Source organism: Meriones unguiculatus, chromosome 3 (assembly GCF_030254825.1).
Source record: "Meriones unguiculatus strain TT.TT164.6M chromosome 3, Bangor_MerUng_6.1, whole genome shotgun sequence".
Lineage (NCBI taxonomy): Eukaryota > Metazoa > Chordata > Mammalia > Rodentia > Muridae > Meriones > Meriones unguiculatus.
In genome coordinates this window covers 128253851-128279825 of record NC_083351.1, presented here as the reverse complement: position 1 = coordinate 128279825, position 25975 = coordinate 128253851, and the positions used below count along the sequence as shown (strand labels likewise).

Genomic DNA, 25975 nt, shown 5'->3' with positions numbered 1-25975 from the left:
CCCTGTCCCTCACCCAACTACATGTCCTCTATTTTTTAAATAACATTGAGTCTAATTTGTGCTTCCCATATACTCCTAGGTATGGGACAATTTATTGGAGTATGGTTAACCTTCCAGAAGCCACACTGTTAAATAAAACTGATTCCCTCCCTCACTCAGAAGCCATCAAATGTACCTCAGAGTGGGGTCTCACGAGCCCCTTCTCCCTCCTTATTAGAATGGTGATGGGCTTGAGCATGCAGCCATACTGCTGTGAATTCATGAGCATAGTGGCTAAGACAGGTTTTCAAAAGATATTATGCTCTTCCAAATAACTCACTCCAGAGAGGCAGTGCAATCTAATGAGACTTCTAAACCAAAACCAAGCTAAGCTACTCCAAAATTCCCGAGCCACAAAACTGAGTGCAATGATGAATCTTTGCATTTTAAGCCACTAAGTTTTGAAGGAAATTTATTATGCACCAGTAGGTAACCATTGCCCAGAGGGTCCATGATCCCACCAAAATGATTTGCAAACTTCTATGTCTAATCAAATAGACATATTATCTGGGTAATGGCCTTCATTAAATTCTTAGTAGAATAACAAACTATTCCCAAGCATAACATATATGTAACAGAGCAAGAAAAATAACAGAGGAATGTGAGTTTAATTGACCTCCTTTGGCAGGTTATTTTAAATCAAATAACTTTTCAAAATAGCACCATCCAATGAAACTTTCTTCAGTGATTAAGTAATTTTATAGCCACTAGCCATGTTTAGTGATTGAACATTTGAAAAATAGTTTATACATCTGAGAAATTAAATTTATTTTATTTAGTCTTTTTACCTATGGATCCAAGGATAGTATGCCATTATAATACTGTGCTGGGTAACTTCAGAATGTATAGGGAAAGCCTTAATAGAATTTGGTTTGAGATAGTTCTGGTGATAAGTGCCTTCAGTGTCATCACTCAGCAGGTAGAGGCAAAAGGATCAAGTATTCACGGTCTTTTATAACTACCCATCACATCCAAGGTCAACCTGGCCTATATGAGACTCTAAACAAAATAAAACAAAAAAATTATAAATTGTTTTAGGTGTACTGGAACTATAACCCTCTACAGTACAGTAGTATAAATTTGACATAGCACTTTTTCCAATCGTAAGATGTAGATATAGATATGAATATGGATATAGATATATCTGCGCAATACTTGGATTGACTGATCCACAGAATAAACCAAATAAAATATCGGGTTGTGTGGCAGAAGAAACTTAGAACTTTTCCTCATAAATTTTGCTTCTCGTTAATGTCTCCCACTCAGTCTAATTGCTCCCAGACAGTTACCACCAATGTCCCCCAGTCAGTCCTCCAAGAGCCCTTTGTTCTGCTTCCAGGAGTTTAGCTTAAGAGATGGCTAAACTCTTAATTCCCTATGGCTCTCAGGGAATTAGCCACACAGAAGAAATGTATGTTGACTTTCTAACAGGCACAGATGCCTGTTAATCTCCCTCCTCTTGTTTACCTCACTGTTACTGCTATGTGCCATCGCTTTTCAACTGATGTTTGCTGTTAGGTAGATTCTGCAATGTTTACAGACTGCCCAACAGGTCCAGCAACTGATGCTGGCAATGGATCGTATTTCTTTTGCAACTCTGTGTACTTCTTCCCTTGGACCCAACGGTTGAGAGCCAATGTTCTGCTGACCCTTAGATAAGGACAGTTTTACTGGAATACAGAACAGAGACTACAGACAGGAAGAAACAAATGGGCTTCCAGTGAAAGCCAGAGGAATCATTTAGCAGGAATTGTCTCCATGTTGCCAGATTGAAGCAATTACTCCGTAGCCTGCAATAAATTCTGAAACTAAGCAAATAGTTCCTAGTAGTACCTTTTATTCCTTGATACTAAACCTGACAATTATCTTTTAATCACCATTGTACAGAAATCAGAGAAAGCATAATTAAGCAGATACGACCATAGCATGAAAACCACTTAGAACTCACTGGCAGAGAGCAACTTCCTAACTATCAAGTTTATACCGTTTTAGCTTCTTCATAGTTCTCTTTCTTACTCACTTTCTTGCAGATGTCTCTTATACTAGGATAGTAGAAAACATGAGATCAAGAGAAACATGAGGAAGGGACAAGAAGGATTCTTGACCAAAGTAAAACTGTGTGTGTGCTTTTCCCTCTGTGTGTGTGTGTTTACAGATCTGTGTGTCTATATGCTTATGAAGTTACCCTAAAAAGTCATGACCTAAAATAATGGTATTTGTTCCTGTTCTACTTGTTAAACTTTATTTATGCAACAAACATTCTTACTTACATGTATCCCCCGCTGGATAGAGTGTCCTAGATTATATTTATTACATTATGTAGTTATCCTGAAGCCAAGATAAATTTGGAGAATATGATTTTCCAAATATATGTGATTCACACTTCCTTTTCAGTTTGAGAGCCCTTGAAAAATACAAGATGAGGAATCTTTCCTTCTTCATTGCCTACCACTTCCTCCAAATATTTTCATAGGCAAAGCCTGGGGATTTATCAGTTTCCTAAATCCATTGTTAACTGCAAGAGGGTCAAAATGGGGCTCCACTTTAGAAACATAGGGCTTTAGGACTGCTTTGCCTACAGCATGGCCCTTTTTAGTCCTACAGAGAAGTAGAAGAAGCTTGAGTTGATCTTTCCCTGCTTCCAACAGAATCGTGAGAAGGCTATAGTTCCACATTCTTTTCAGAGCCTGTAATTGGGGCTGGGATCATGAATGTGTGCCACGACTGTGGATGGAGTATACTGGCCTGTAGAAAGGGCTAGTCTAGGACTGAAATCCCATCTAGACAGCAGAAAGGTTTCCTAAGAGATAAGGGTGATTCAGGGGAAATGCGCATCAAAGCCGTAGAGAGCTATCACCTTGAGAACAATGGTTATTACATAAACAAAAACCTCAGGATGAGAATGCTGTGTGGATATGGAGAAAATGGAAATGACATGGAGACACCTGAGCAGACTAAAACTGTAAGTCTCATATAAGCAAGCCATCCTGCTACTGACTATACAGTCAAAGGGAATGAAATAAGCATGCTAAAGAGACATTTGGAGTCCTATGCTCCCTCCAGCACTGTGCACATTAGCCAAGAAGTGGAAACAAACATCCATCAACAAATGAACACATAATGAGAACGTGCTGCATATGAACAACAGAATATCCTTCCATCTATAAAAGAATATCAAATCCTGTCATATGTGACAATGGAAAGGGAATACACAGCCATCATGGCAAGTGAAATAGACCCGGCACAGAAAGACAAGTGCCACATGATCTCACCCATGTGTAGACTCTAGAACACAATCTCATAGAAGCTGAGGAAGGAACAGTCTTTACCAGTATCCAGAAAAAGCAGAGAATATGGAGAAATGAGGAAAGAATGTTCAATGGGTTAAACAGTCACAAGAAAGGTTGGTGAATAACTACACATAATGATAATGCACTCTACTTCCCCCAAAGCTAGGATTTTTTTTAAATCTCACCAAAAATGAATGATAAATATTTAAGGAGATAAATATGTTTTGTATAATTTAAATATTATATAATGGGTACAATTTCAGAATTATATATCTTCATTACATAAATTAGTATGTAGAATTTTAATGTTTTCATGTATAACAAAGAATGAGAAGAAATTAGAAAAGAAAAATTAGTGTTTATTTTATAAAAACGGTAAAGTTTCTATTACGTAATTTTCATTAACAGTATTCTTGCAGTTCCAGGACCTGGAAAAAATAAACAATCATCTTCTTTCCCAAGACAAGGGATTGTTCCAGAAACATCAAAGATATTGTGCTGGTTTGTGCTGATTGTCAACATGACAGGGTCTAGAAGCACCTATAAAAGGAGCCTTAAGACCTGCCGATGAGGGTTGTGTAGATGTTTGCCTTCCCGTGCCCATGAAGGATTTTATTGATTAGGTTAACTGTGGTAGGAAGGCACACCCTACATGTCAGCAGCACCATTTCTAGGGCTCGGGCTCGGGCAGAACACAAAAGAAGAAAGAGCTAAACAACATCCATGTCATACTCCTCTCCCTGACCACAGATACCAAGTGACCAACTGCTTCAAGCTTCTACCATCCTGATCTCCCCACTACAACCAATTATACCCTGACACTGTAAGACAAAATAACCCTTGCTTTTTTTTTTTAGATGCTATAAAGGTATTTTCTCAACAATACAAGGAGCTAGAGTCTCTTCCCTTAGCAAGTTGCTATATGAGACCATGCTGATTTTCGTCTTGATCCATCCCATCCCCTCCTTTGTTTCTACAACTATAACTAAATTCAAGTCCCAGTACACCATCTTAAAGGTGAATCACAAATTATTGTCTAAAAAACTGGTATTTTACACTCCAAAGGAGCAAGCTGTGGGTCCCCATTTACAGAGAAGTCTGAGAACGGATACTGCGTGTAAAATTGGGGTGCTGATGAAATAAACAACAATGTGTTAACATGGATTTACTGAGCAAACATCAGATGCTCAGGGACTAAGAGTGTTCAACATTTCAATTGGTTGGCTAAACGTGGGTTAAAATATGGATCCTAATGAATGAATTAGAAATGCCTGATTTATCTTGGATTAATGTAGAATTGAAAAGTTTAAGAAGATTGGAAGGTTAGAGTGGATTTGTCATTAAAGGTCTTTTCATCCAGACTGGGAGAGGCCTGCATCGTCCAAGAGAGCTGCGATCACTATTCTTTGCAAAGATCTTCCACTGGGAAGAGAAGTCATTGAATTAAGAGGCCGTAATGTAATAGAAACTCTCAGACACCAAGAAAGCAAATGTCAGACAAGGGCAGCACTGAAGGTGTATGTGATTATCATGCTGGGCAGCAGGGTCAAAGTAACTGTATATAGTCTCTGGCCAATCAGTGCCCCTAATGAATAAAATGAAATCAATGGGAGGCTTGTTTGATTCTTGACTTGTATAAGCAGAACTGTTCTGCGTCAAGTGACTAAAAATCAACTGGCTCTTTCCCAGCTGCCTGCAGCCTTTTACTGGGGTAACAGTGAACTGCAGAAAGAAAGCAAGAGGTCATTTCTGAGACTGCTGCATGCTGGCTGTACACTGACACTAGGTACAGAAGACAGAAAACATCACTTGGGCCCTCCAGGCCAGGCCACCATGAGGGTCAAGCAATCAATGGGATTTTGACCCACATCCATTTGTGGTGGGTCTGAATGTGTGATACAGTGCATATCGCCAGCAGCTAGCGGAAGCTCCATATCACTTCTCAGACTTGGAGAGTGAAATCTATTTTGGTGGGGAAGTCCAAGCAGAAAGCAATAGAACTGCTTCAATCAAGTAAAATATTATTCCCAAGACATTCCTGCATTCCTGGGGGGCAGGGTTGCTGAAGTTAATACAAAATCAAGGATTTCAATGATGAGGGGTTCTGACTACCTCCACCTCTCTTTAATTCATCAGTTTTGCCCATACAGAGGAGAGATAGATCTTCAGCAGTAGAGCACCAACAGCTTAACCAAGTGATGACTTCACCCAGAGCTGGCTGCTGCACCAGATGTGATTTCATTGTTTGAACAAATTAACATACCCTCTGGCATCTAGCGTGCAGCTGTTGACTTAACAAATGCTTTTCTCTCTGGGCCTATTAGTAAAGACCATCCAAAGCAATTTCCCTTCATCTAGAAACACTAGCAAAACACTTCCCCTATCCTACCTCAGAGGACAGAAGTCATAACTCAGATTGCAAAGCTCTGTAAAAGATGTTGTAATATAGGATGTTGTGACTGATTTTGATACCCAGGGTGAACACAGACTGCTGAATAGCCCAGGGTGGTCTACAGAGAACGTGTCTGGAATATGGGAGACCTCTTAGGATGTCTCATGATAATAACACACCCTGTGATTAAGGTCAATGAGAAGCTTTAACCTAATATGGAAATGGTTACTAATGGCCACATTTCTTCAATAAATGTCCATCCTCACACTATAAAGAACCACTGCCAGTTTAGAGGCTTGCTGAAGACAAAAGGATACAGACTGGGCAATGGAGGAGGGTGGTAATAAATGACACCTCTAGTTGGTATAGCACAGCAGCTCTCAACCTGTGGGTCACGACCCCCTTTGGAGGGTCAAACCACCCTTTCACAGGAGTCACCTAGGACCACCAGAAAACACAGACATTTATGTTACAATTCATAAGAGTAGCAAAGCTACAGTAGCAATGCAATGCAAATAATTATATACTTGGGGGTTACAACATGAAGAACTGTATAAAAGTGTCACAGCGTTAGGGAGGTTGAGAACCACTGGTCTAGCACCATCAGTCCTGTAGAGTAGAACCCAATATTCAAGCTAAGAACCAGTTACAGAAAAGAAGTGTGTTGTGTTTAGATGTCATCATGAGAGTGGACCCTTAAAATGGGATTGGTTAGTTCATGTGAAAAGAGGAAACCAAGCTCTCTCCTTCTCGATATGAGGATGCCATAAGGAGGTAGCTATGTGCAAAGTTGGAAGTAGTCTTCAACAGACACCAAATTCTCTTGATCTTGAGTTTTCTAGTCTCCGGAACAGCAATAGATGATTGTTGAAGCCACAGAATCCTAGCTGTGAGTCACAACTCCACTTGGACTTCTATAGCTAAATATGGCAGTGGTGAAAAATTTGGCAACAGTAAGAATGCATAATGACCAAATATCAGTTCAAAGTCAGACATGTAATGAATCTAGGGGGTTCCTGCCAGCTCTTAGTTCTCAATGTCCAGCATCCATGCTATGTAGGGCACATAACATGACAGCAATGCTGGAGGAAACACCTCAGTTCAGATTCAATAGTCTTGATTTCATGTTGATTGTAGTGTTTTTATCATGCACACAGTCTCTGTTCTTATAGAAGCATAATGGTTTAATTACAGAAAGCAAAACCTGAATTATTTTCCTGCTGTAATTTTGCAGCATGCATCAAATTAGTATAACTTCAGATTGAATTGTTAGAATATTTGATTCTTAAAATTGCTGTTTGAGTTGTTGACTTGAGTTTTATTTAAAAAAAAAAAAAACATTAATGAGAACTGGAGAGATGGCTCAGAAGTTAAGAGCACTAGCTGCTCTTCCAGAGGTCCTGAGTTCAACTCCCAGCAACCATACGGTGGCTCACAACCATCTACAATGGGACCTAATGCCCTCTTCTATCATGCAGGCATATATGCAAATAGAGAACTCATATATTAAATGAACTTTTTTTAAAAATCATTAATGAGTTTGGGTTCAAGACTAAGACAAAATTCCAAACAATTTCTGAATGGTAAAAAATACTTCTCCCATTGTGTGCTATATATTTATGTAAGGCAGCAGCAGCATCCTCAGCCTGATCAGTATAAAACCAAAGTTCCCATTAACTGTGGAAAGTGTTGATGGTGACTCACATCCTGCAGCATTAGAGCAGCCAATATTTACTCTCTATATAAAAATGACCATACACATCCATAGTGCTAGCATGAAAATGTACCTTTGTCTTTTGAGGGTCATATATATACACACGTGTACTTATAGAGGTCAGATATCACCCTTGGGTGACTCTCTCTCTCTCTCTCTCTCTCTCTCTCTCTCTCTCTCTCTCTCTCTCTCTCTCCTTGATACAGGGTCTTTCACTGGGACCTGGAACTCATCAACCATGCTAAGCTTGCTGACCAATGAACCCTAGGGATCTGCTTGTCTTTACTTTCCCAATATGTCTGTTTTTGCTGTTAGGTCTGGGAATTGCTAAAAGAAGGTCTCAGACTCAGGTAGTATGCAAAAGCAAGGAACGTTTACTCTGCAAGAATTGCCAGCATGCTGGGGCCTCCATTCCATAGAATCACCTTGAAGTGAGCACATAGGCTCAGTTTAAAGACAGTTAGGGGATTTCTCTACTGTGATTAGGCAATATTTCCATTGATTGGTTGGTGCTGATTTAGGGAATTCAGGGGGACTTAAGATTGGTTCTGCAATTGGGCGACTTCATGGAGTGTCCAGGTAACAAGGAGAGTTAACAAAAAGTGCCCAAGTAACAATATTATTTTGAATAGCTAGACAAAGCGTTTCTAACTGACCTTTAATTTGACTGGTCAAGTAGTTGAGGACTTTACTAAGTTACTGTTTCTGGTGTTCAAGGAGGTTATTGAGTTACTGTATCTTGTTTCCATGGGCTGTGGTTGTGTGTTCAGAAAAACAGAAACTCAGTCCTGTTCAGTCTGAAGCCAGTTTTGAAGCCTGTCGTGGAATCAGACTGGCTTGTTAATAATCATCCCCCTCGTTGCTTGCCCACCACTGGGATTACAGTGCACATCACCATGCCACACTTTTTTGAAATAGGCACCGGGGGACCAAACTCCGGGTCTTCATGCTTTCACAAGTACTTTACCAACGAAGCCATCTTCCCGTCCCTCTACTTTCAGCTTTAGCAAGTGATAAAATTGTATGTATACCCCAAACTTGTTTTAAAATAAATTTCTTTGTGATTTATCACTAGCAAAGTTTGATTGGTATATTTTATTTTATGTAAAATTAAAATATATAGTTGGTTTAAAAGGATCTAGGAGTGGAAAAATCTTCAAGAAGGCCTCATTTAAGCCACTTAGTCTAGGATATTTCATTATCACAGCCTGAACTGACCAAAATTCCCTTTTCTCTGAAAACAAAGAATGTTCATTTCTAGATTATAATTTCCGATCTAGCAAAGAAATTTTTAGCTTTGATTGCCTGTAAGATTTAAAGTAGGAGTATTGTTTGTTGAAAAAAAATCATCCCAAGATTAACTTCTTCAGGACTATGGTTTATGGATGTTGTCTAAATCTCAGACATTTCTCTGCTTTTCTTTTAAACCTCCTTCACTACAACTCGCATCAAAAAGCTTTCTCATCCTTCAACAACCACCATCTTCAGAGATGTGAGAGGAAGACCCCAACCTGTATTCCAAGATCTAAAGGAAGTACTCAGGTGAACTGAAGCAGAAGAAATTGACAGTTTGAGATCAGAAACAAGTCAGGGGCCAGCCTGGGCTACATAGTGAGAATCTACCTCGAAGAAGAAGAAGGAGGAGGAGGAGGAGGAGGAGAAAGAGAGGGGGAGGAAAAAGAAATGCCATGCTCATTTCAATCCATGCTGGTGCTGCAGAATAACAGCCCCAGAGCAGGGAGCCACGCCTACTTATGAAGGGGCCAGCAATCCGGTGAAACAGAGTGGGAGGCGAGAGGGCCAACTGCACACTAAGCACACAAGGCCTTCTGCTAACCAGCTGTTAAAACTGGGACCGTTTTTGCAAAGTGGAGAGTTTATTGAACGCATGCCTTCTGTGTGCTTAGCACTGAAACTCCTTAGCTGGGCTGGAAGGGACTGGGGCCCGCATCTCCTCAAAGGTGCTGTTTTCTGTTATGTCAGTGGATCTGCACACCACACCCATTAAGTCATTATCAACTTTGGGGTGTTTTGAAAAATCTCATTATCATCCTGTCCAAGCTGTTAAACTTATACAACCACAAAAGTCACATTCGTGGGTCTGAGCGTGTTTTCATATCAGTCCTGGCAGGAGGTGTTCTTAGTGTCATCTATTTAGAAAAGAGATCTGGTCAGTGGGCTCAGTAATGGCCACCTATTAAATATTATCACAATACGCTTTGACTGTACTTGGTATAACACTAATCCTGGGCCTTTTATAGTACTTTCTCTTGAGACTCTCAAGCCACATTTTTCTTTCATAGGAAAACGGTGTTTTACTATTGACAAAAATACCCTCCTTTGTCCTTCCAGCACCCGTGGCCGACTTGTCACTAGATAACGGACCTTCAAGTGCATATCATCATGTACATTTTCTCCCAGGAAATCCTCCTCTTTCTTCATAATCATGACCTGTCTTGTGTGTAAAGCCCTCCCTCTGGGATTCATCACAAGTGTCCTCTCACCAAAAAGCATGGAAATTACAGTGATGACAGAGCAAAGCAGGCGACTGTCCTCCAACTATGACTGGCAGCTTCTGGCTTCTCCTGCCCTCATTCTCACTTCCAGCCCACCCCCCTCAGAAACAATGATGGCCTCTATATCTGGCCTCCTCCACCCTCGGCTAAAGAAACAAATATTAAATGGCACTGAGGTTTTGAGTATAAATCAGGAGCTTTGCCTTTAGAGCCTGCGAGGAACAAATGAAAAGACAAATTGTAGGTCTGTGGTTGTCACAGTAGGGACTCCTATCATTCCATCAGCTTTCATGTTCACAATGTACAAACTGCCTGAAAGACCAGGGTAATTGAAAGGCAGGCATAAACCTCTCTGGTTTCTCGGTATTAACCGAAATTGCCTCCTACTGAAGTTGATTTCTGGCTTAGAATTCTGAAAGCAATACAGGCCACTCTGTTTCCAATGCTGGTATCAAATACCTTTAACCATTGTGAATAAAAGCCTCTGAGGACTGGTGGGTAACAGGCCTAACTTAGTGGCACACTTCTAATTCTGTTCTTAAACGGTTCTCTCTCCAACCCAAAGAGCATGCACAGGCTGGACCTAGAACCCCTACACATACATCTATAGCAGGCGTGCAGCTTTTCTTCATGTGGGTTCCCTAGCAAGGGGAACAGGGGCTGTCTCTGACTCTGTTGCCTGACTTTGGATCCCTTTCACATAGCTGGGCTGCCTGATGGGAAAGTGTAGTGATTTCTGTACAGACACATCTAAGGCCATTTCAGGGAATGCTGGGTAGAGCCAGGGAATGCTGGGTGAAGCAAGTGCCCAGTGCCTACCTCTCTTGAGCATGTTCTCCATGACTTCATAAGTTCACATTTTATATGGAGCTGAGATCAGCCATCAGCCACCCAGCTGAGAAGAGAGTCCCTAATCAAGTTCTCTGGGTAGCTGACAAGCCAGAGCTGTGGGGCCATTCATCAGACATTCTCACACACCATCTTACACCCACACCACACTCCACGTGACTATTCATGCTCTTCCCTCGGGTTCCATGAAATGACAAGAACCCTGGACAAATGTGGGACGGAGAGGTTACACTCAGAGCAGTTTAGATGGGGCTGGGAAGACCCAGGAGACTGATGAGCACCATTTGTGTTGATCAGTTAACAGGAGCTGGGTGGGGTCACAGGAATGGGGTTCCCAGCATTGCCCTGATATCCTCCTTCGAGACTGCCTCTGTCAGTAACTTACAGAGCTTATGTAAATGACGAGTGAAGATTTGTTTCCCACAGGGCACCCTAAAAGCAGTGAAAGTAAAGTGCCCATCTCGTCCTCCCCCCAGATCCAAACAACCTTGATTTCAGCCTTGCAGGCAGTGCCCTGCCCTCCATCAGGTAATCCTCCCTTGCTCTGAGACAGGAAAAGAAGGCAGGAAGGCTGGAAGGATTTATTCCCTTTGCCTTCTGTTTACTTATGACACAATTTTTTTTCTCACCTTCCTCACAGACTTCTGCTTACTGAGCTTTTTTTAAATTCTCAAAACATCTTCAATGAGCCATTGTCAAAAATAACTTTCTTCTTGAAGACATGTTACAACAGTTCTGATTTTTTTGCAGGTAATGGTGACTGTCCCTGTCTGACTTTAGCAAAGGTCAATAGGCATGAAAATGTTCTAAGCATTGAGGAGGGGGGTTTCATGACACAGAATAGAGTTCCCTCCTCCCTCTTTCTTCCTCCCTCTTTCTTCCCCCTCCCCCCTCCTCCCTCCTTCTTCCTTCCTTCTCCACAGTGATTCACCAGTCCTTCGTGGTTGCTCCACTAGTGCTGTCGAAACTTCCTTCTCAAATACCCTAGCTGTTAAATGTGCTCATCCAAAATGTTTTCACCAAAAGAATTTGCAATTTCAGATATTTTTGGATTTTAGAATATTTGCATATATATATAGTGAGATATTTAAGAGAAGAGACAGAATTCATTTATATTTCACCTAACCTGAAAGTCATTTTATAGGACATTTTTAGTGCTTTGATTATGACCTGTTATGAGACCACAGGTAGAATTTTACACTCATGGAAATTTCCCATTGTGTCATCAACAGGTTTCAAATTTTAGAAGCATTTGAGAATTTGGATTTTCAAATTAGAAGTGTTCATAAGTGGTGGAAATTTACCTCTGCGCTAGACAGGTAAATAAGGGAAAGACTGGAGAATGTTGAGATCAGTTCTTCTACATGATTCCTTATCTAGTTCTTCTGATGGGGGTCTACAGCCAACCTTGGCATTTTTTGAACCTATCCTAAGCTCAAGAAAGACATCCAATCTATAGAATCTTCATGTTCAGTGCAGTTTATGTTTATTAAACATATCAATATATTTAAGTGTGATAGTTTTCAATAAGTGAGACCCACCTCTGCATAAGTTCCATACATTACATTTGCATCAACCCTCGAGGAAAATTCTCATATAAAAAGCTAAACCTAGATCAGGCACAGCAAACACTACATACTTCAAAAAATCTAAATAGCAGGATCTTGAATGTGTTTTCTACTCCTTAGCAACTTCAGGTTTGTTTGAAATGTATCTATCAGCCCATATATATATATATATATATATATATATATATATATATATATATATAAAACACACATACACACATAGTTTAAACTCTGCTTAAGCCCACATATTTCATCTTTCACAGCTGGATTCTTTGTTGTTGTTGTCGTCTTAGATGGAAAATGAATAAACAATAAACCTAATGCTAATGTTTTTAAATTGTGTGTTTCTGGATAAATCCAGGGACAAAATCTCGCTAGGGAAGATTATTCTCAAATATGAATTACTCAGTAGCTCTAGCATAAACTGGCACTTCTTTCCAAAGCAGAGTCATTTCAGGGTTTGTATTTGATGAATACTGAGGAAAACCTCCCAAGAGACTGAATCATATTTGTTCTCAGACAAGAAGGCAGACGGAGCCCTGTGACCATAGCATGATGAATTCTGCTCTGACATTTAAGTCGCTCGATCTTCTGACAAAAGTAAGGATCCCACGTGTGCGGTTGGCTTAGTAGGGTGAAGCGTGACATTACCACTCAGTATGGAAATCATTGCATCTGTCTGTTTCTTCCAATGTGTGTCCACGCACGAGTGTGTGTGTGTGTGTGTGTGTGTGTGTGTGTGTGTGTGTGTGTGTGTGTTTGTGTGTTTGATTTCACTGAGGAAAGTCAACCTCCCTGGAAATCATGTTCTTTTCGTTTTCCTAATCAATTCAGGGAAGGTACCCTGATCCATGGAGTACATCATTCATTCTTAGGGATGAATGTCTCTAGTCACCATCCTGTAATTTTACAGACAAAAAAAAAAAAAAGGCAAAGCCCAACACAATTTTCCAAAAACTCACAAATAGCTCATGCCATGGTTTGTGAGTGTTCTCTATACCATCACTTATAAGTGATGAAAGAAAATCTGTGAATCTGTGAAAATCTCTTCACTTACAAGTGAAGAGAGAAAATCTGGACTGGGGTTTGGGGAAAAAAACGGTTTGTTTGCACAGGTGGCTAAACAACAGAAGGGGAAAAGTAAATACTGGAGAGAAGAGAGAGAGGAAAGTGATCTAAGGGGTAGTTACAGACATTTTAACTCTGTATCCACTGCCCACCAGATTTTGATGAAGAGGACCAAGGCCCCTGGGCCCTACTGGGCTTCTTCAGCACAAGGCTTTATGGCTGTGATGGAGATGCTATGCCCTCTGCATCTTAAGATTCCGGCCTCACACTCAGACATCGTCTCTTCCTTGCCGTTCACTTCCACACAGATGCTGTACCCTTGTTCCTGGCACTCCGACGCTTCTCTGCAGACACATTTGCTGTTCTGAGCTGGAAAGAACAGGTTGGGGGAGACTTAATGACACACTGTGGAGATGGGAGAGTCAAAATGCACTACCTCCAAAGTAATGGCATGGTGATCAGAGAGTTCCTGCCCTGAGCAATACAATAAACTATCTGCTGGAAGAGCCCTAAGACCAGGAAATGGGGCCATTTTGTTTCACTCAGAGTAAATGGGCTTTGAATTGGTGCCAGGCTTTCTGCTGGCTGCACACACATGAGGCAGATCTATCCAAGTCATAGGGGCTGTCATCTTTGTGAGCCAGAAATCAAGTATAATTCTTTCTTCCCCAGGCCAAATGAGAAGGTTTCAGCAGAGAGTGGAGAGGCAAAGCTCAGAGACACAGAAAGAAAAGAATTAAAAAGTTCTTTGAAAGAGAATGTATGGCATTCAGAAGGTGCTTGTCCTAGGAAAACTAATCAGAAACAAGGAGAAATGGCATGGTGGAAACACATCCCTCCAGTAATGAGGTCAACCAGGGAACAGTAACGCAGAAATGAGCCACATGGGACTGGAGTTACGTGTCTTCATCAGACTGCAACCCCGGGACAGAAGCTTGGTTCCGGCATCCCAGCCTTTCCCATTCACCATATTTCCAAAACATGGGTGGTGTTCAACATCATGGCTTACTTCTGTTCAGACATGTCCTAGCTAATACTGGGGCCGAGAAAGTAACACCTTTCTCTATATTCTCTTCTGATTATTTCAAGAACTGTCAGCTTAACTCCCTTATAGCAAGAGAGGTTTCCTTAATCTCAAACAGTACCTGGCTCAAATCTTCAACTTTACTTTTGTTCTGTTAGTTGGGGGGGGGGGTGCACGCTTCGGCACCACGATGCACATGTGAACGTCACAGAAAAACTCTCGGGAAGTCAGTGCTCTCCTTCCAGCGTGTGGCCTCCAAGGACAGAACTCAGGATATCAGGCTTGGCCACAGCACCTTTACCCACTGAGCCATCTCATCAGCCCAGTGATACTTCTTTTTAAGTGTGTAATATAAAGATTCGATGTGTAGAAAGTATTTTTATGTAAACCCTCTTCTTCCCTTAGATTTTTTTTAATCTCTATTTTATGTGCATGGGTGTTTTGCCTGTATGCATGCCTGCATACCAGGAAGGTAGACTAAGAATTAGCGAGGCTCGAAAGAACATTTAGATGAGCAGTAATATTTTACTTTGTGTTTTGCTTTGATTGTCCTCTTATGTACCTCATCCAAACCCCTCCCAAGGAGGGAACTTAAGGGGCAGTTTACTGTCAAACCAATCTGATATATTTGACATCTCAAAGTATCTGCTGATAAGCTAGCAACTACATTGTTTAAAACTCTTGGCACCATTGCTTTAGCCTTCTTACAGTTGGAAATATGGATGGCTCCTTACCATCACACTTGCTCCACGGTGGACACACACCACAGGCTCTCTCGGCTGAGGCAGGGGGAGTACAGCTGTCCTTGCCAGCGAGACCATAAGTTCTTCCTTGACAGCGGAGAACATGCATCTTGCAGATGGTCAGGGACAGTACCCTTTTGCTTCTCTCATCTCGAGCACATACATCCAAGGATGGTCTGAAAAGAGTATTTTAATTAGGTTTTTTTTACAAGATCTGTTTTCTTCAAAGCCGAGGAAGACAACCGGAAGTAAGACTTCGGGCTCACAATCCTACATGTAATCAATCCCACAGCGACCACAAAAACTGGGCTTGCACTTTTCGTGCTTATAGTTTTTATAGTTTTTATGGTTGATTTTCCTCTCGGACAGACCAGATGCTGCACACTGGACGAGAAGGTCAGGTCTGCCAGCAACTTCTGATGGACTGACATCAAGGGAACAGAAGAGCAGCAAAGACCATACACCTCCAAGAGATGGTGTGAAACCACCGAGCCCCCAACTCAACAACCCTTGAGTCTGTACTTCGGCATTGTTCACTGAAATCCTCAAGGAAACAAGTGAAGATGAAAGTTTCACATTGCTATTTTTAAGGTTTATTTTTACTATTTTAATTGTATGTGTGTGTGTGTGTGTGTGTGTGTGTGTGCGTGTATGTTGTTTTGTACACATGAGGGCAGGTGCCTGCAGAGAGCAGAGGAGTGAGATCCCCTGGAGCTGGAATTACTGACAGTTTTGAATGGCCTGATGTGGGTTCTGAGAACTGAACTCAGGTCCTCTGGAAGACCAGCAAGTGCTCAATGTTATTTTTTAAAATATCTGTGTAGCCAATGTGATAACTCATTGATTAAAGGCACTGGTCATCAAACCTAATGATGTGGGTTTGATCCCCAGAACCAACAAGGCGGAAAAAGAGAACCAGCTGCAGTCGCTTGCCCTCTCATTTCCTCACTTGTGCCGTGGCATGATACCCTCTACCCTACCAATAAGAGTGCCCGTGCCTACAAAGGATTTGGAAATACTTCCATTAAGCATCTTAATGGGTTTTTTTCTTAATCACTATCGCTAAAAGGCTACAATAGAGCTATTTGAAATACAATTTTAAAAACAAATATTCCCTAAACTGGGCATAGTGGCACACATAATCTCAGAACTTGGGAGATGGAAGCAAGAGGGTGAGATGTTCAATGCCAGTCTTAGCTACACACCAAGTTCAAGGCCAGCCTATACAGACAAGACCTGTCTCAAACTCCCCCATACTCCGTCCAAAAATAATTCTGTTTCTGAATGCTGACGGATATGAAAAGTAGAGTTATAGGTAAAAGTCTTGGGTAGCAAAGCTTATTTTTATATACTGGTCAGAAATATTTTACATTCTCTCTTTGACCTAGAGCTAAATTTGTCTAGGGTGGCTTATATAACAAAAGAACTTTTTTTTTCTCTCTGTTTATTTAAAGTTTGAATGGATCTACTTAGAGTAATTTAAGAAGCAGAAACTTCCTCCCCCTAGAGGCATTGCAGGTGTGGCTGCTGTGTCACACAAGTGTGTCAGAAGGTGGCAGAGAGGAGAGAGGCTGTGCTCAGTGTTCTGACTTATACACATTTGAATAATTAGTAGCCTAACCCGAACTGAAAAAAGGAAACTTGAGACGACCACCAGTGAGGCGTCAGGCAGGCCTGGACGGGCTCCCAGAACAGGGAGTAAGCCAGAGACTACAACTCCACCTGGGACTCCGGGCTCTGGGTGGGAGTGAACCTGAGACAGACAACACTTGCAGAAGGGCAAGACTAGGAGCAAGTCTGAAACCACCCTGACAGGGAACTAGCCAGAGATAACCACCAGCCCAGACCACACGGGCCTGGGGGCAGGGAGAAGGGAGAGAGATGGCCATACCATGGCCGAGATGACCCCTGCCTGGTGCAGTAAGGCATGAGAGAGTGTGGCATAACATTCCTGAGATGACGCCAGACACTCAGAGACCCTGGGAGTCACTAAGAAGAGTAAGTGGTGGAGAAATGGAAGAGAAAGAGAAACAGAAGGATGTGGCACAATGAAGACAGGCAGAACTAGAGACTCGAAGGTAGCGAAGAACAGCCTGATGGGAGTAACCAGTGAAGCCCCTGGGACCATGGTGGGGTTCTGGCTCTTGCTGCCGCTGGGGGCCATGTCTGGGTCCATAGCCCTGCAACAGCAGGTGTCTGTCACCACCAAAAGCCAGGTAAACATCCCTGATCTTTTCTGCTGCCCACGGACACGTTCGTGTCAGAGGACTATGCAGAACTCGCTCCACCCTTCACCTGAGCATCTTAGGAGAGCCGGCCCTGGGGGCAGCAGGAGAGCTATCCCTCTCATCACCTGCTCTAGCACTCAGGAGAGCAGGCCCTGCAACTCACCTGGGCAGCACGATAGAGCTGATGCTGATAGTAGAGCATGGGTGAGCAAGGCCTGAGGGTATGAGAGTGGGCTACCATCTGGCAGTGGGCAAGGGAAAGATGCCCTCCCTTGCCAACACCCCTTACCACCTTAGGCAGGCAGGAGGGCTGACTCCAGGGTCACAAGAGTGGAAGAACTTGTTATGTCCCTTACCAACTGTAACTTTAGGAAGAGTGGGCCCTGCACCTCGCCTGGGCAGCAGGGTAGGGCCAGTCCTAGTTGCACGGGTTGTAGGTGAGCTACCCTCAATGGCATGAGACCTGGTAAGCCAACAGGCTAACCAGCTCAGATCCCTCTCAGTCCAGAACCAGGGCTTTGAATTGGCCCACCCCAACATTTAGCCCACCAATGAACTGCTGAAGTGCATGGAGGAGCTGGTCCTACAGACCCAAAACTACAGGATCTCCATGACACAGGGCAACAACAGGAAATATGAGAGGAGTCCCAGTGAGGTTCCAGTATTTATAAGGTAGCAGAAACAAAAGGCCTCATGCCAGCCCACCACATCAATGCAATGAACATTTGCAAGCAAAGAAGTGTTGACAAATAGTATGCTCTGAAACACACTGACACACTACAGCCACAATGAGATTTTTTTTTCTCTGTTGGGGAAGAAGGTTTCAAGGGTGGAGAGCAAGTACAAAGAGAAGGGGAGATGAGTGGGATTGGGAACATGATGTAAAATTCAGAAAGAACCAATAAAAGCCTTGGGCATCCAATACTGTGAAATTATATTAAAAGTCATGTCATGGCTACAAATGACAGAATGAAGATAAACTGGGTTGGAGGGGTTGATGGGGAGTTAAAGAATTTCATTCAAAGAAACAATAGCTATAAGACCTTAACAAAAGAGTTGGGACACAAGAATAAGGATGAATCTGGACTGATGACAATTTTCATTTGTATTATTTACTAATTTTCTGTGTACTAAAAGTCATGAGATGTAATCATCATCATCTATTATTAATTCAAGAAGTGGATATGGGTTTTGATGAACATGGCAACTACAAAGCATTCAGTAAATTGCTGTTCTCATTCTTAAAGATGTACCAACTTAAGTCCTTAATCTTAAAAATGAAAATGATCCAGAGGCCAAATGGCTCCTATGTGCTCCCAAAACCCGTTCCATTCCTCCTCATTTCTTGGAAGTCTGGCATGGAAAGATCATATCAGAACTTCTTTATCCTTAGCTTTGAGTGGGTTCCACCATAAACGGCACTGGTGAGAAGGTTTCAGGCATGGAAGAAGGTTCAGGGACGTATTTATAACTCTAGAGTATATCTGTGGTACCTCTCAGGAACCCTAAAGGGAGTCTACTCCTCCTTGGAAGCTATGTCCTCAAAGCTTTCTCTGCCTTCATGTTTCATAAATGTCTTTCTCCCTGCTTCAGGCCTGGGTGCGGATATATCCACATGCACTATTGCGCACACCTTACTCTGCCCACATTTTTGTAGACATGTTGACCAACCTCTCCTATTCCTTAGCTAATTGTACTACCTGCATCTTGTCAGGATCCCAACACAAGCATCCAGGGGTAAAAGCCCTGACCAGAAACAGGTAGCATTCTTAGCCTGCAGATCCAGAAAGGAAGCCTTTAGCGTCAGAAAAGCAGCTGCTCTCTTATCTATTGGTATTGCTTTTGAAAAGTTTCTATCCCCAGGGAATTTGAGCCTAACCCTCTAAAGCTGTAAATCCTCAGGTGACAGTTCTATCATTTCTCTTCACTTTATATATAGAACAAGCAGTGCACAAGCGTCCCTCTGCTGTCTCGCCCCTCCAGATTAGAATCCTGTTTAACACCCATGACTGTCAACCTGTGACCTGTAACAGGCAGCAATGGGCCAGATTAAGATGCAAAGACCCTTAGCTCTTCTTAAGCCATGCCTTCAGTTCAATAAGCTCTGTGGAGCCATCGCATTTACCCTAGATAAAAATCAAACAGAAAAGTGAGTGGCCAAGACAGAGCTTACCCGCACTCGTAGGGCATCTTACACACGCATTTTGAGTTCTGCAGTTTCTCCCAGGGCCGACAGAGAGGAGCTGCTGGTAGAGTGGTGGTGACTAAAAGAAACATTGAAGAGACATGTGATCACTAGGGGATCTCATGATAAAGCCTGGCTTCACGATAGCACTCGCTGAATCAGAGTCTGTAGAATTTGCGACTGTAAAGATTTCCCACAGTTAAAAGAAAAGATGAGGATTTGGGTGGACGGGGAGGTGAGAAGGATCTAGGCGAAGTTGGGAAAGGGAAATGATAATCAGAATATACTGTATGAAAGATCTATTTTCAATTTCAAAATAAAAAATAAAACAGTATGTGCTCATCCCCAACTCAGAAGCTATCTCCAGTTGACATCTGCTTGCAAAGGGAAAATTAGTTCTCCAAAGGCCCATCGGTGGAAGACCAACGCAAATGAACTCAATGGCGATTTTGTGGACTTTTTGTTGCATGTCGCTTGTTAGAGCATTTTCACGCCTCACTGGTCTTTCACTTGTATATTATATTCTTCAGTTTTGTGTTTTTTATAGTGCACATGTTTGTGTGTGTGTGAGTGTTTTTCTTTTTTTTTAAATTTTGGTTTGTTTGGGTTTGTTGTTGTTTACCCATTTATTTTCTAAAGAAAGAGAAAGGAAAAAAATGGGCATAGAATTGTGGGTAAGGAGTGGGGAAGATCTGGGAAAAGTAGGAAAAGGAGAAACCATGATCATAATATATTGTGTAATTTTTTTTTCATTAAAAATTATAGGAACTGAACAAGTTGTGTTTCCAAATTTAGGACCGTGCACACGTGCGTGTGTGTGTGTGTTTGTTTGTGTGTGTGTTTGTGTGTGTCTGTAACAACAATTAAAAAGTAAATAGGATGCCATGAATTTGTGAAAGAGCAAGAGAGAGCACAGGAAAGCTGGAATGAAGAAAGAGAAGGGAGGAAAATAATGCAATTTTATTTTAATTTCAGGAAATAAAAAAATTAAAAATATATATTATAGCTGGGAAGTGGTGGTGCATACCTTTAATCCCAGCACTCGGGGGGAGGGAGGCAGAGGCAGCAGGATCTGGGTGAGTTTGAGGCCAACCTGGTCAATTGAGTAGGTTCCAGGACAGCCAGGGCTACATGGTGAAACCCTGTCTCAAAAACCAAAAAACAAAACAAAACAAAAACCATATATGTGTATGTGTTATTTATATATACAAATGAATGTATACATATATAGTATAAAGTTCTAGAGCATTTCACAGAAGAGCTCTCTAAAACGCTGTAGTGGTGATAACAGATACCATTTCCTAGGCACATTTAATGGATCATGCACTGTTTACACATTTTACTATTTGATCCCTTCTAACAAGTGTCTATATAAAAGATGAAAAAACCCAAGGGTCAAAAAAGTTTTGAAAATTGGTGCTATCTCAAGTGTTTTACAAATCTTCCTATGCAGAATTAAGCTCACATTTGTCCAAATCGATGGTGAGTAGGGCAGGTTCCCTTTCATGAAGATGATCCTTGTCAACTGTTTGTTTTTTTGTACTGCATTTGCCAGTAGCCCGCCATGGGTCATAAAGCCACAAGAGAACTTGGAGCACTGGAGAATAGTAGGGTTTGTCATTTTTAACTGCAGTTATTTCTTTATGGTGTGTATGTGTGTGGCACACATAGAGAGGTCAGAAGACAAGTTCCACCAGATGGGTCCTAGGAGATCAGCGTTGGCGGCAAGAGCCTTAACACACTGGGCCATCTCGATAGCCTACAGGCATGATTTTATAAAGAAAAATTATAGATTGTATGTATTCCTTGCTTGTCTTCCAGAAATCTAGAAATCTCAATAACAATCACATTCTGTAAACACTTCAGTTTGATGCAATGGCACTCCACATGCAAGACAGAAGAATGAATCCGGTACTAGAAATAAAAATGAGGGAGAGAGGTGCTATCTGAATAATAGGCTAGTCTGTAGTGCCCTAGTAATATTATTTTCTCAATCTTTTCTGTTTTGTTTTGTTTGCTTTTGAAACAAGATCTTATACTATGGCTCAGGTTGGCCTCAGAGTTGAGGTCCTCCTGTTTCAGATCACGAGGATAGCAGGTGCAGTGGTCTGAATGAGACTAACACAGACACCATGGGCTCATATGTTTGTATGCTTAGCACTCAGCTGAACTGCTTGGAAGGATTTGGAAGGGTGTCCTTGCTGAAGGAGGTTTCAAAAGCCTACACCAGACCCGGTCTCACTCTCTGTATCTGTGTCTGTGGCTCTCTCTCCCTGCCTGCTACCTGTGGATCAGGATGTAAAGCTCGTGGCTACTTCTCCAGCACCATGCCTGCCTGACTGCAGCTACATTCTCCACCATGATGATAATGAACCAACCCTCTAAATCTGTAAGCCGGGCCCCAGTTCTATTTTTTTTTTTTCTTTTTTAAAAGTCACTTTGGTCACAGTGTCTCTTCACAACCACAGAACAGTAACAAAGGCAACAGGTACAGGCTACCACTGGTAGTTTCTTTGTTTTCATCAACCAAGTTATGTCAATTTATGTAAATGGTGAAGATATGTGAGGATGTGCAGAATCTATATTTTGCAACTTTTCTGTAGTATAAAACCCTTCCAAAGTAAGATTTTTACTTTGTATTAACCTACATTGTGGTTTGAATTAAATATCCCCCATAAGCTCCTGTGTTTGAACAAATGGTGCCACTGTCTGGGGTGGTTATTGGAGGAGCAAGAACATCACCAAAGGTGGGCTCTGAGGACTTCACCTGGACCCACCCTCAGTTCTCACTTTGTTTCCTGGGTGCAGTTGTGAAATAATGAGCCAGCTTCCGGCTCCTGTCACATGACCCATCCCTCCCCACCATTGTGGACTCTCCCTCTGGAACAAAATAAACTCTTTCTTCTGTAAATTGCTCTGGGTCATGGTGTTTTATCAAAGTAGCAGAAAAAGAACTGATATAGCTCATACGATAACAGATTTCATTAAGCTAGCTTTACTCATGCACATCACTGCACTTTGCTTATTAGGTTCCCTGATTGCTGCTGCCCTTATTCACTCTAAATAATCATCTGCCTTAGTATCCGAACTGTTGCTTTTGTTTTCAGTGTCATTTGTATGTACACACGGGTAGAAATGTGTCGCCATGCATGTGGAGGTCAGAGGACAGCTTTGGGGAGTAGGTTCACTCCTTCCACCCAGTTTTGGAGGCAGGTTTCTTGTTCAACTGCACACTCTAGATGGCTCACCCCCACTCCCCGTATCACATTAGGAGGGCTGGGATTACAGTCGCTCACTACTTTATCTGGCTTTTTACTTAGGTTCCAAGGGTCAAACTCAAGTCATCAGGCTCATATAGTGTGTCCTTCCACCAGCTGAGCCATATTATCAGGCCTCCTGTACGTATTTTTTAAGCATGCATTGTGCAGATGAGAGGAAAGCATTTTTTGTCTTATTCTGTCATATGATTTACAGCTCTATCCATTTTCTTTTCTTTCAAAAGATACAGTTTGCTTCTCTTTGATAAAATTCCACTGTGTAAATGTACTACATTTTTGTCTTAATTTCTAAATTTGAATTTAAATATTAATGTTGATGTTTTAAATAAATATGAATATTAATATCTTTAAAGTACCAAATTTGCACTTAATTCTCTCCCCTTGAATTCTTCCTTTATCCTCCCACACACACTCCAATTCCCTCCCAACTTCATATGCTCTTTTTTTTTTTTTTAACCCAGTGAATTGACTGCCTATATGGGTGTTCGGCTATCTACTCCCACAGGCTGCATTTCTGAAGAAAAGTGACCCCACACACAGCAGCCATCAATTACCTAGCTCCTCAGCCATCAGGGGTCCTTCATGACTTCCTCCCCCATGCAAGCTAGGATTTTTTTTCTGGTTTGATCTTATGCAGGTCTTGTGCATGACATATCTCATTGTCTTCATTCATCTGTTGGTAGAAATCTGAGCTGTTTCTATCTGTGCTATTGTAAGTGCTGTAATAATTACAAATGTGCAGGTATTATTTTCCTTTGATGACTTAGATTTCATCAGGTGTGTGATATCACTGGATGATTTGACAATTCTAATTTTGATTGTTTAATTGGTTACAGTATCTCTGAATTGGTTTTCATTGGACTAATTTACATTCCCATCAGTGCTATCTAAGAATTCCTTATACTGCCAGAATTTGTTGTTGTTTAGTAAAATATTTTTAATTACATTTATTAGATCAAAGCAAATTTATCTGTAAAAATTCTGGAGATGAGTAGAGCTGATAGCCATTCAACAGTAGGAGTATGCTTAATACTAGTTATCTGATCAGATGAAAGGGGAGGAGGTCTTCCCCCACTCAGTGGACTTGAAAGGGGGCAGGGAGGAGAGGAGGGAGGGAGGGTAGGATTGGGAGGGAATGAGGGAGCAGGATACAGCTGGGATACAGAGTTAATAAAATGTAACTAATAATAAACAAATAAATAAATAAATATACTAGTTATCTGTATATTTAAAATAATTAAAATAGTAAATCAGGATATGCATAAGTATGTAAAGGTCTAGTATTTCATTCACTTATTACTTAACTGATATTTTGTGTTTGTGTACATACGTGGAATATGCATGTTTGTGTGAATAGCAAAACTTTTAAAGGATTAAATATCCAAAAGGCTAGTACTTTATTCAGTTATTACTTAATATTGTGTGTGTGCACATGTGTGCATGCAAGTATAACGTATGTGGAAGCCAGAGATCAATGTCAGGTTGTCTTCTTCTAGCCCTCTCCACCCTATGTTTTGAGACAAAGCGTCTCATTGAACCTGGAGCTTACCATATTGGCAAGACCAGCCAGCCTGCTGGTATGTACCCTTCTCCAATGTCCCGCACTGGGGTTAAAGATATTTACAGCAATGCCCAGCTTTTATATGGAAGCGGAGATCTAAACTAGGGCCTTCAAGAGTATGCAGGAAATACTGCACCCACTGAGCCAGCTCCCCATTCCCATATTTAACTGATATTTTAAAACACCAGCTTTGAAAGCTGATAAACATAGGAATTTTTGTTTGTTACGGGTTTATCTTAGGTGTAGTTATTATTGTCGTCTGCATATCCAGAAAAATGCACAGGTCCATAAAACGTCCTTAATTAGAACCAACCATAAGATTATTTTCTAAGGAGTAGGGAAAAACTCATACTCAATTATGCTGTAAAATGACAGAAGCAAACATTTCAGAAAAAAAACTATCTAATTTCCTTTGAAACAAAATTATAACCCCATTACGTATATACTGTTCTCCTTCATTTTCAAACCACGGGTACAGGTGTGTTACTTTACACGACTCAAGCAAACTCGTATCAGTGCACCAGGATACACACCAATGAAATCAGTCGTTGTCTGATGTGCTGGGGAAAGAGCTCATCGAGGCTGATGTGGAAGGCACTCCATTAGTCTGCTGTACTCCTCCCTGCTCTCTACGCATCACCACATGCCATGTCTACCTTCTGGGCAACAGGACCGCTCGCTTCAGTTGTAGACACCTAATTCACTTAGCAGTGTTCATCATAGGATCTAACGCTTCCTTCTCTGAAGAGCACACAGACTTCAGCACTGAATTAAGATTTTTACACTAGAGAAATACTCTGTGAAGTGGGATGGACGTGAGCTTTCCTTCTTCCCCGGTTATGACTGTTAGAAGCATCTTTCCAGGCTGGAGAGGTGACTCAGCAGTCAAGAGTACTTGCTGGTCCTGCAGCAGGCCTGGGTTCAGTTTCTGGCACCCACAGAGCAGCTCACACCTCTTTTAACTCCAGCTCCCAGGCATCCAATGCCCTCTTTTGGCCTCTGCAAGCATTGGTCTCACATACAGTGCGCTTGCATACATACAGGCAAAACATACGCACATAAAATAAAAATAAATTCATCTTTTTAATTATTAAATAAACAACACATTTACATTTACTAATACGCAAATGATAGATATGTTTTTTAAAACAAATTAGCCTATTTAAAAACCTCTGAAAATACATAACTTGTCTTCCTAAATTATTTTTTCTGTCTTAGGTGTTTTGGTTTGTTTGTTGAGACAGGATGTCTGTACATCGCTCTGACTGCCCTGGAACTCAGTATGTAGACCAGGCTGGTCTCAAGCTCACAGAGATCCACTGGCCTCTGAGTACTGAGATTAAAAACATGGATCACCACACCCAGTTTATTTTAGGTTCTTAAAGGAATGTTCTAATGTGACTAGTGCTTAGAACGTTAGATTGCTGGATTTCCGCTACCAAGAGCAAAGGAAGACCCACACATAAATCCCACACACACACCCTCACACACACACCTGCCAAAAGTCAAGAACCTGAAAC

The 25975-nt window shown here is 41.5% G+C and overlaps 1 protein-coding gene and 1 non-coding gene across 3 annotated transcripts in view; one reads left to right on the top strand and one right to left on the bottom strand.

Moving 5' to 3' along the window:
- Nucleotides 1–12263: 12263 nt before the first annotated feature.
- C7 (complement C7) overlaps nucleotides 12264–25975 on the bottom strand; it is a 67125-nt gene continuing 53413 nt past the window's right edge. For both annotated transcript variants that reach the window (XM_060380527.1, XM_060380528.1), the window contains 3 exons: nucleotides 19605–19695; nucleotides 15195–15379; nucleotides 12264–13805 (listed from right to left, as the gene is read on the bottom strand). In XM_060380527.1, coding sequence (XP_060236510.1) covers nucleotides 13624–13805; nucleotides 15195–15379; nucleotides 19605–19695 — 458 coding nt within the window. In that variant the 3' untranslated portion in view covers nucleotides 12264–13623. The remainder of the gene's footprint in view (nucleotides 13806–15194; nucleotides 15380–19604; nucleotides 19696–25975) is intronic.
- LOC132653361 (small nucleolar RNA SNORA17) lies at nucleotides 16700–16827 on the top strand. Its single transcript, XR_009591125.1, has one exon. It is a non-coding gene; the product is annotated as a small nucleolar RNA SNORA17 (small nucleolar RNA).